General features: G+C 40.6%; 1 protein-coding gene and 1 long non-coding RNA gene across 2 annotated transcripts; both read left to right on the top strand.

Annotated features, from left to right (window-relative positions):
- Positions 1-456: 456 nt before the first annotated feature.
- Positions 457-4,501, top strand: LOC311013573. The gene is made up of 4 exons (XR_014597162.1): positions 457-1,020; positions 2,667-2,770; positions 3,928-3,960; positions 4,270-4,501. It is a non-coding gene; the product is annotated as an uncharacterized lncRNA (long non-coding RNA).
- A 6,220-nt stretch (positions 4,502-10,721) lies between these two features.
- On the top strand, positions 10,722-11,468 carry LOC311013366 (fibroblast growth factor-binding protein 2-like; the record flags this gene model as incomplete). Its single annotated transcript, XM_084009389.1, has 1 exon — positions 10,722-11,468. The coding sequence occupies exon 1, from the start codon at positions 10,815-10,817 to the stop codon at positions 11,466-11,468; it is 654 nt and encodes a 217-aa protein (XP_083865515.1). The 5' UTR covers positions 10,722-10,814.
- Between the last annotated feature and the right edge of the window lie 590 nt (positions 11,469-12,058).

The raw sequence follows: 12,058 nt of genomic DNA on the forward strand, positions 1-12,058 counted from the left end.
ATTTCACTTTTCAGTTTGTAATTTGCTAATTCACTTACTCAATAGGTTGAATTGTATGTGATAATATTGATCATCTTTTACTTTTTCTTAGAAACATCTTAGTCTTAGATTAGATACAAAATAAATGACGATACTAGGGGGTCTTTTTAAGTCACAGTAGCTCTACTGGTTTTATTCTGGATTCGTTTTCATCTTCCCTTTTCTCTTCCTTGTAGTTCCTCTGTTTCTGGGACTTGGCATTTTACTTTGTGATAACCATTTCTACTATTTCCATCTTCCATATCTTTATTTTTTTGTTACATTCCGCCCTGTCAAGCATTTGGCACTTTACAAAGAAACATTGACACTTTGTCAATTTATATTTCTTCTTCATAGACCTTTTGTTCACTCCTTCAATCACGCTTTACACAAATACAACATCTCGGTCATCACCGTCTCTCATCGTTAGAACTTCATGGTGCATTTCTATCGCTGAACATGTCAATAACATTTTTATGTTTTTTTGTGTATCTTTATAGCTTTGAGACAATTCCTATGAAAACGTAAGACAATTAAAATCCCTGCCCTCTGTCCTTTCCAACTTCTATCACTCTGTGCATTTTTCTGGATCTTGTTCATAGACTTGTTTACTAAATTATTTGGTGCTGGTTTACGTTTTTAAGCTTGGAATTGCTCTTTTGGGTGGATGGTGTGGCTTCTTGTCATGTGCTACCTTTGAAAAGTGCCCCTTACCTTTCATTAAGGGCTCTTGCAATCATTACCTTACTAGTCCACCTGTTTTTTGTAAGTTATGGTGTAAATAAAACACTATGGTTTATACAAAAATAACGTAACGTTCTTGAAAAGTTTGACTACTCAAAAAGAAATCATTTTTACTCTAAAACTTTAATCAGCATGTCTCTCACATTACATGTTTCATCCCTTTGTTTGTATACAATATTTTAATTTCAGTATGGAAATTGGTAATAATGGTTATCATAGGGAGAGCTCACAAGGTATCCCAAATCCTATGATGACAAGGTAAACATTGTTATAATCATGTTTCTGCATGTTATGGGAGGCGGAGGCATGCCTGGGGCCATGGGCTTTTTCACTAGTGAAATGATGTGGCTGGACAGTGCATGCCTTTGAGGGAGTTGATTCATTGCACAATCAGGCACACACACACACACAAACATATGCAGGCACACACACGCACACACACACACACACACACACTAGGGAGGTCAGCGAATTGATCAATAACAAGAATGCCAATAAGTAATGTGAAGATGTCCAATATGGCTGTGAATTTGAGTTCATAATTACTTAATTCTGGAGACCTGAATGTCTAGATTAACATAGGAAATGGGTGCTTTTCACCAGAGTCCACCATGTTTCTACAGTAGCCAATAATGGAAAAACCAAACACTGGTGAGCGAGGGCCTTTTTTCATGTTTTTGAAGCTTGAAAACCAACGTAGGTTCTCTGACACGCTTGGAAAGGGAGGTTGAGCGGAGGAGTTTTCAGTTGGATGCAATCTGCAACCTCACTCTAAGATACCACTAAATCCTAAACACTGGTCCTTTAACACACAAAAAATTACATTGTTGTGGTTTGCTATTACAAATTCTTTACTCAGTCAGTCGTTAATATTTTTGCTACCATTACTTCTCTCTGTCTTATTGCTGCATGTTCTGCTGTGTGGTGTTTGGGGAATCTGCTATATTGCTAACCTCCTGCATGCTGTGTGTGCACACTGTGATGTCCACTAAATGAAAAATCGCCCTGTTTCCTTTCATTTAGAGTCAGCCAAAGTCCGATGAATGTACACCTGATCATTTTGTACAGAGAGAGGCAAGCATGTAAAGCTTTGGTGTGATGCTGCAAATGCTTCTCCTTTCATTTTCTGATTAATCTAATACCATCTAACTGCATGTTATGTCATTTTAAGTTGCAACTGGGCGAGGATGCATTTGGACATACAACCTACTGTAACAGAAGCCAAAGGAAGAGAGCAAAACAGTTAGACCAGACATTTGCTTCCACACTCATCAGTGTTAAAGTAGCCAAACTTGTCTTTTACTTGCGTTTCATTCCAAAAGCAGCTTTCCAGGTTTGAGCAAATGCTGGCAAGTAAAACAAGTATTGACTAATTAACTTCTTTATTTTCTTGAAATTGATACAAGATGTTGGAATGAAAAGTACAACATCACTATTGCAAAATCCAACATGCTTTAAAAGGGGCAATGACAAATCTATGACCAATACTGACCTTTATCAATGTACAGTAGACACTGGGACACTGACACTTCACCCTCCAGTCTCTCTTTAAATCACGTTAACCTGTACAGGAAACAGATCAATTTAAATTGTGAAGGCCAGAAATCTTTGAACCTTGTGAATTAATCCTTACATCATTCATATTGATAAAGAAACCCATCAACCCCGGACTAATATGAACATTATCTTGTGCTTTCAGACAGGAAAAGTATTGCCTCTTTAAGTGACCATACAGTTTATTCATCTTGAGAGATTACTGATGCTGTTTTGCTCTCTGCCTTGTGAACCACTCGTCGTACTCTTTACAAAGTAAAAGAGGAACAGGCGGTGGTTTCGCAAAATGGTGATGCTTGAATTGTGCTGTTCATCTTTATCCCTGTGTGTGTATGTTCCTGTGCTGGTAGCATCCCTACCTTCGACACTATGAACAGGTTTCCGCGGGCCTCAGCTCCTCCGAGGCACATCGACTGGTGACAGAGAGCCAGGCTCTTGTTCTGGCTCCTGAAAGGTACTGGAAACCTTTTCGTCAGACCTCTACGTCTCTCACACCTTTTCATTTAATTTCTTCCTGCCAATTTTTCTGCCAGTCTTCCTTTTGCAGAGCCGTCATCTTGTCCTGCTGTTCGTCTGCCATCTCCAAACCATCCATCTCTGTCCTCTGTTTTTAATCTTATTTCTTCCACTAACTGCACCTTTTAACACTTATTTACAGCTTGGTTTAGTGCTTTTCTGCTCACAGTGACTTTGCAGGAAAACCATCATAGTGAGAATTGCTAATTTTGGAATCATTAACGAACCATAAATGTCTGCACGGTAGTTATGTCTGATCACTTGTGACTGTGTAGTCAGCATAGGGGAGAGTAGCTTAATGTGCTAATGTGATACTTCCCCCCCCCCTTTGTTTGATGCTTATCGAGAACAACATAATTTGCTTCAAAAACTGCCTCATTTACAAAATAGTCTTTGTTATTATTATTATTACATTATTTGTATTTATTACAAACAGTCAGTATTTAAGGACATGCATACAAACAAAGATTTTATTAATAAACTGAATGTCAAATAACATGATGTAAGAGTTTAAGAATATAGCTTTTAATGTCTGCTGTATTATTCCCAGAGGACAGCAAGATGTATAACACTACTATATACTAACAATAGTTACATTTTCCCAGTTGCAAAGAGCCCCATGCAGTCTCTGAAAACCCTCCATGGAGCTTCACGTTTGACGTAACTGACTGCACTCTTGTCTGTTATTTCACAACCCAGCCAGAGCTTCATTAATCTCCTGAGCCATTCAAAAGGATAGAAAAAAAGCAATATATGAAATCTTCAGTTGAGGTGGCTCGGGCATCTGTATCGGATGCCCCCTGGATGCCTCCCTCGGGAGGTGTTCCAGGCATGCCCCACCGGGAGGAGACACCGAGGAAGACCCAGGACACGCTGGAGTGACTATGTCACCCGGCTGGCCTGGGAACGCCTTGGGGTCCTCCCGGATGAGCTGGGGGAAGTGTCCGGGGAGAGGGAAGTCTGGGCGTCCCTGCTCAGGCAGCTGCCCCCACGACCCGGTCCCGGATAAGCGGAAGAAAATGGATGGATGGATGGATGGATGAAATCTTCACTAAAACTAAAAAAAAAAATTCTCTCCAACGTTTGTCTTTGCAGTGCCCTCGAAAACTGGAACTAAAATACAGCAGAGTAAGTAAGTTTGCCTTCTTACATTTTAGATTAAAGCCATTTAGTTTAATTTGTTGCAATTAATCCGATTGCAAAATGAGTTTCCCAGATCAATATTTAGGAATACAATTGTTCAGAACCATTTTTGTTAAAGGCAGAATGAATAGGATTTTCATACAAAACAATGTCCAGTAAATACAAAATACAATACAAAATACAATACATAAATAATAAATACAAAATGAATTCCTTTGTACAAAAGTGGAGCCATGTCCATGCATTCACTATATCTTAGGTTTACTAATCATAACCTTTCTGTCTATTTTAAAGCTGTTTCTTTCGTGAGCCCTCGGACCAGAAGAAGTTCAATAAAGCTGGTTTCTTCTCACGGAAGAACAACACACAAAGTCCTTTGGGTGTTTTTCATCTGTAGCGATCAACTCAACCTCCTCAAAACGGGCGGATCACAGCCCGACATTACAGCTACTTACTCCCCATCCAAAAAACTCTGCCTGTAGGACATCAAGCTCTCCTCCTTCAGCATCAATCTGAGCCAGGCTTGTCCTGCATATTTTCAAAGGACTGCTGTGTCTGCGTTTATTCAGACACAAAACCAAGCTGAAAAAATACATTCAGTAAGAGGATGTGATTATAATTGTGATGCCTGTTCATATTAATGTTTGTTTGTGCTTAAGAAGACAGTGGCTGAAAGGTCACCTAGAGGCCATGGTAAGCTGCTAGAGGAAACTTTTTCTTCTGCACTTAGAATGGATACATTAGACACATGCTAATAATAAAGTTAGAGTCTGTCAATGCATCTGCAAGGAAACGAGCAAGTTAACATGAAATCCAATGTGAAAATTGCAATTCTTATTTTACAGAATTTGCCTCCACACTGAATAGGACCGTTTGGTTGGGAATGGCAAATCCTTTTTAACTGCAGTATGTGTGAATTGGTGGGTCTGTATGTGTTGCTTCACAGCCGAGAACAGGATGTTTCAAACAAGTAGTAAAAATACAGAAACAGGTTGGTCCCAGGTGGATGTTGTGATTTATATGAAGAAATTCAGCATGATCTTTTTAAAAACATGTTTACAATATTACAAAACACCCAGATGTCTTTGCTGGTTTTGGGGTGAATTGCAAATGACTGGTTGCCTTTCAGTAGTATGTTTTCAGATTTTTTTTGACAGATATTTTCATTCTTTAAAAAAAAAGGGAAAATCCACTCACGGATCCACTGTTAAAAATCAACAATCTGAGATGTTGTACAATGTACTCTACCTTTTACCCCACAGTTTGAGCATTTTCCCCTAACTTGTGTCATCAATTTTTGTGCCAGATCCTCATTTCTAAATGTCCCAGAATGTATTTAAACAATACTGAAATTATTATGAAAAAGTTGAGCTGAACTTGCTGTTACTCTTTAAAATTAAGCAATTTACAGTTGCAGCCCCCCCTCACAAGTTATATGTGTCAATGAGTGGTAAGAAATTTACCTAAGAGTGATTTCCCCTCCATAGATTAATTTATACGATTGGCTATTGACACCTGACACCTTAAAAGTCAGATAAAAACAATGTTTTATTTATATAGAACAGAAATAAAGTTTTAATTATCTTTCCTGTCACTTTAATCATCTTTGGAGCTTTCAGATTTATCTTGGGACCACCAATACACCACCAAACCAAAAAATCTATAAAATAAATTTTTAAATACAATTTTACCAACAGTGTAAGTATTTGAGGTAGATTTTCCCTTTAATTCATATGAAGTAGAAGCATAACTTCTTAATATATCTCACACTGACAACAGTACCAGGCTTATAGATTATTCCCTAGCTCACAACACAAGCCATCATGTTTCATTTACTTACATAATCGTTCTTGCTTTCATAGTGATGATATGTTTAAACGTGGAGAAATACTTCCTCAAGCCAAATTGTTTATTTTTTACTGTAGGTCTCAGGTCTTCAGTGGTCTGTCAATGATGTGTTTATTTTGTTTCTGCTTCTTAAACCCCCACAGTAACTATGGATACATAAAAAACATATATATATATATATATATATATATATGGAGTGAATGTATTCAAGAACTATTTTTTATTTTTGATGATGTGGGCTGATAAATATGTTGAAATCGTATCACTAACGCAATGGGCAAGCCAATCGAGTTATCCCACTCCCCTCGCCTCCATGTTTACAGGTTAGATGTAGACAATCCATTCATGGAACAATTCAAAAAGTAGAAAACCAAGACAATGCTTGATGCTTTACACAGTGATGGTGTTGTTGGTGCAATGTGAAAAAATAATGTCCATCTTAACATTGAATGAACATTTAACAGCTGAATTTTAACTAATTGTCTTTGAATAAGTAACTGCTTTTCAGTACCAAATGTAACTTTATTGTACTAAAAATATGATATGAATACTGTCAACAAGTTGAAATAAATAAAAAGTGCATTTCAGTGTAGATTTTTTTTATTTGTGTTTTTTTTTTTTTTCTGAAAAAGCTGACAGGATTTTGAGGAAATGTTGGGACTAGCTTCTTGATCCCATACCATTAACATCAAAGTTGTGCCACTTGAACCATCAAAATCAACTAATTAGCCTGAAAACTACTGCCCACTACTACTGCTACTGTTTTAAACTTTCATCACATTGACAAACAAATTTTAAGAATCAAAAGGAATCATAACTTTAGATAAACGTTTTTTACTTGTTCCTTGTTAAGATGGACATTTTTTAATTATCTGTGCGCTCACTTCGACAGTCCTTTCATTCTTGTCTGCAAGCATCTGGATGTGACTCATCTTAGGAGAAAAATGGTCTGATTTTACTTTAAGTGCTTAAAATAAATATTGTGTATCCGAACCTTCAGGGCAGATACAACAGTAACTGGTTTGACATGCAATGCTCCGAAGTTGGGGACTGATGGAACCATAGGAACTTCCTATGTGGTGGTTGAAAGAGTGTGTATACATTGTGAATAAACTTTGAAATTCAATGTATTGTGACATTTTTCAGTTTTGTGAGGCATTGCATTTTTGGTTAACATGATTTTAATTCCATTTGCAAGATACTGTAAAGCTACACATAATGATTACATGATAGTTGTTAATGCATTTTGTGACGCCAAAACCATGTAACACATTGTGGTGGAAGAAGTACTCAGATCTGCAGTTGACAGTGCAGAAACAATTTGGTAGAAGTAAATGCATTTAAAATGTTACTTCAGTAAAAGTACATAAGTATTAGCATCCAAATATACTTGAAGTACCAAAAGCAAAAGTGCTAATTTTGCAGGATGGTCCCATTTAGAATATTGTGTATTATTTTATTGTAGTAACTTAAGTTACTAAATATAAAAAATACAATATTCCTAGTTAGCTAATAGTAGTGGATTGGAAGTATAAATTAGCAGGAAATGGAAAAGCTTAAGTAAAGTGCAAGTTCCTCCAAATTGTTCTTAAGTACAATATTTGAGGAAATATAGTTAGTTACATTCCACCACTGGTAACAAGACATCTTGCTCATAGACTATTTTAATTCTTTAACACAAGACTGCACATTCTTACGTTGTGGTGATTCCACTGCTGGCCAGAGCCCACTGGTTGCGTTATTGGTCAGCTATTTTCAATGGGAGATGATTATCTACTTCCATAAGCTTTATTCTGAGGTTCTCAGGCATCAGACAGTATGTAAATAAACACCACCAGCAAAACCACATGCAGTCTCTTTCCTACATCTATATAGGCACGTATAAAAGTCAAATGAGAACAAAAAGAAAAACATCAGAAAACAGAAGCCGTGGTTCAGAAGAAAAATGTTTTTATTGTGTTTACTTGCACATCTAAGACTGTGTTTGAATGGTTTATTTTTTGCACAAGCTGCATACTGTGTGTAAAATCCATCTTTATCCTGAGTAAAGCTAAACACTAACACTTGCAGCAGGACCTACAATGCTATAATAGTATTCACTTTAAGGGGCTCTGGAGAGATGCATAATACTTTATAGTGTCATTAGGAAGATTCACTGTCACACATCACACTAAATTCTAGACGTTTTAATTCTAATAGCTTTGGTGTAAGACTAAGAATTAAGAATGGAGCCAGGCCCAGAGGTGAGGGCACGTCAGGGAGCGTCTGGTGGCTGGGCTTGCCACAGAGCCCAGAAGGGCACAGCCCAAAGAAGCTACATGGCAACGGCTTCTCAGCCATCCTGTGGGCTCACCACCCACAGGAGGAACCGCTATGGTCGGGTACGCTGCCATACGGGTGGCAGTGAAGGCCTGGGACCTCGACGGACCAGACCCAGGCAGCAGAGGCTGTCTCTGAGCACGTGGAACGTCACCTCTCTGTAGGGGAAGGAGCCAGAGCATGTGCGGGAGGTGGAGCGCTACCAGTTAGATCTGGTGGGGCTTACCTCTACGCACAGCCTTGGTTCTGGAACCGTACTCCTGGATAGGGGTTGGACTCCCTTCTTCTCTGGAGTTGACCAAGGTGTGAGGCGACGGGCGGGTGTTAGGATACTCACAAATCCCTGGCTGAGTGCTGCTGTGTTGGAGTCGACGAGAGGGTCTCCTCCCTACGCCTTCGGGTTATGGGGGGGGGGATCTGACTGTTGTTTGTGCATATGCCCCAAACAGCAGTTCAGAGTATTCGGCCTTCTTGGAGACCCTGAATGAAGTAGGGGACGCCATAGTTCTGCTGGGAGACTTCAACACGCACGTGGGTAACGATAGAGATACCTGGAGCAGCGTGATTGGGAGGAACGGCCTCCCTGATCTAAATCCGAGTGGTCGTTTGTTATTGGACTTCTGTGCTAGTCATGGACTGTCCGTAACGAACACCATAGGCCCTAGTTTCGTAGACCAGGCGCAGTCAGCTTTCACCACGCCGACGGGGTGTGTCCGCCTGGACATTGCAAGTTTCGTGCACCGCGCAGGCTCGCGCAGGCACACCTCCGTCTCGCCCATCCGCGCAAGTGGGAACGAGGGAGGAGAAGAAGGCGTGAGTGGGAGACGAGGAGGAGACGAGGCGTGGACTGGGATTAATACAGCCGATTCAGATCTTCACCAATCAAATGAGCTCCTCTCCTCACCTTTAATGCGTTAGGGGAGGTTCAGTGCAAGTTCCGTCACTTGACAACCCGATGACAGAAGCAGCGCCGCCGCTCCCACCACGCGCATCACGCGCTGTGCGCGCGTATCATAATAATAACAATGCCTATATTATAAAAAACAGGAGAGAGAGAGGGAGATGTTTTGGTCCGAGAGGCTGAGTTTCCGTTACGCGTGCCATCCGCCTTTTATCTGACGTCAGATGTGACGGGACAATCTATATCATATAAATTCACGTTTTGATTCAGTTAGTTGCATTAAATAGTGTTTGTTGTGATTATTTATTGCATTTAAATGTGCCTGGAACTGTGGAAACCTGCCTGTGAGGTCTCGGTGACGTGTGCGCACTGCGCGCCGTCAGCCAAACTTCCACTCCGCCAGCTGTGATTCGCATTGAATGAATGGACTTTATTTACGCCTTGCGCCTTGCGCCGAGAGTAGACCAGGTCGGAGCTGGCGAGCTTTCAGCGCCACGAAACTTCCGCTACGCCAAGCTGAATATGTGACGCCTCCCCCTGCTGCGCCGCCACACCCATCTTGGCGCAGGCGATCCACCAAACTGCCAAACTGACGGTGCGCAAGGCTGCGGGGGTCGAAACTTGCATTGCGCCGGCTCCGCCACCCTGCGCCGCCCTGCGCTGCGCCACGAAACTAGGGCCCAATGTTGGAACACAAGGATGCTCATAAGTGTACGTGGTACAAAGGTCGATGATCGATGTTGTGATTGTTTCGTCTGATATGAGGCCGCATGTTTTGGACACTAGGGTGAAGAGAGGGGCGGAGATGTCAATGTCATGCTTTACGTTCTATTAAACTCCATTTATCTGTCATTCTCCAGGGATTAACATTTTACAAACAAAATATATGGTCAACTTATAAAATATAATACTGTGCAATAGATTAAACTATTCAACAGTCTATAAACGCTCCGCCTCCACCAGCTGTAATAATATTAATGATATGATATGCTATACATACATGTACTGATTTTAAAAAAAACTGCTTTTATAGAAATTAATTATTTGTGTTTAGATGTACTGTAACCCTATGAACAGTACGTGAGTCAATGCAACTACACTTCCTTTCACTCTTCACATTACTCACATTGACCCGTTTTTCTCCAGATGGGCCTGAAAATAAAGCCACTTTCCTTTAAACCATACTAACCCCCAGACAGACATTTATTCTTAATTGGCACAATTACTTACTCCGCTCAACACTGAACTTGGTCCGTCATGTGTAAGTGACTTCTACCAACATTTCTTTGTGGTTTTGCAGTATGATTGTGTTTATATTTGGGAGGGAAATGATAGGCTATGCTGCGTGGTTGTGAGTTCGAACAGCCTTTAAAACAAGCAAGAACTTGAGGGATTCAGGAAGCTCATATATATATATGTATATATATATGAGTATATTCCCAGACAGATGATTGCATAAATTGCAAGGAATTGTTCAATAAGATGCAATTGGCTTAATTGAGTTCTTCTTTATGTGTGACGGTTCACTCATTGCATAACATCTGGATAAACATGAGCATCGATGTAAACATCTCATGTGGCCCTTTGTCTGCTCCAGACAACTCTAACCGTAGTCACTGCTCTCCTCCCTCCCTACGTTTCGTTTAGTCACATTTTTTTGGTAACATGAATACCTTCTTTGTCTTCTCAGCCAATAAATAGCTGGAGGGACCATCAGCTTGAGCAGTCCCACTCTCCTCCTCTTGCAGTCAGCACAGCATCCTCTGATGCCATGTGGACCCAGGATAGCGCTCTGCTGCTACTGCTTGCCTGCTGCCTTTGGTCAGCCGAGGCTCAGAACGAGAGGAGACAGAGCATCTGGGAAGATCCCATCACATTCAAGACCCAGGCCAAGGACCTGTGCACGATGATAATCACCGACCACGGGGAATATACCAAGCTGAGGCTGTCGTGCCAGAGCAGAGAGCTCTCCTACTGGTGTGAATACGTGGGCAAGCCTTACACCTGCCGCTCCTACAATAAAACCCCCCGTCACTACTTCATCCAGATGACCTGGGGCCTCAGAAAACTCCACAATGCCTGCCAGGCACCAAAGCAGATCAAACCTCAAATGTGCAGGAGGGCAACTAATGAATCTCAAATGGTCTTCTCATCCGCTTCCTTTTCCCAGACAGAGCCAGAGGCTTTATCTAAGACCAGACCAGCAGCACAGCCTGCCAAACCTCAAACTCGTCCTGCACCCACAAGGCCTGAAACTACAAGGAAAATCAATCGAGCCCCACCACATGTAAAGACCACAAGAAGAGCCAGTCCACGGCCAGCGACAACTCCTGTAGAGAACGATGCCAAGAGGATGGCTCGGCAGTACTGCTGGAGGTCACTTCAAGGCATCTGCTCCAGCTTTATTGGTTTGTTTTGGAAATAACGAGGAAGGTGAGCAGCAGAACTGGGCCTCTTCATGAACACAACTTTTATTATGTCATTTAAGGACTAACCTGTACTGAATGACAAGTGTGTGTAAATCAAGTAAGCCTCCAGCATTTCCTCCGCTATTAAACATGTATGAAAAGTACTACTTTTAACTGCTAAGAATAATTCTGCAGCTGCACAACCACAATATATGGGTGTGGGGAAAATGAGACAGACAACTTATTGGTGTCACTTTCTTGTTCATTATCATATTCATATTTATGTTTGTTTACGTGTAAAAATCTTTACATTTTTTGGACACACCAAATTGTTTTTTTTGGAAGGGGGGGGGGGGGGGGGGGGGATGAAATAGGCAGTGATTTCTGTACTGATGCATTTGTCAGAAAGATGTAATAAATAAATAAAAATAAACATCCTCAGTTCTTCCGTATTACAAAACTTGATTTCATTGTCGATGAAAACGACACAAATCATGCAACAAAAAATAGGATTGAGTTTAGTGAAATCTGATAGCAAAAGAGCAGCAATATTGTAAACGACTGCTATACAATATTATTATGTGATGTCTTATAATAATCAACATCG

This window comes from Eutrigla gurnardus (genome assembly GCF_963514095.1).
Source record: "Eutrigla gurnardus genome assembly, chromosome: 5".
NCBI lineage: Eukaryota > Metazoa > Chordata > Actinopteri > Perciformes > Triglidae > Eutrigla > Eutrigla gurnardus.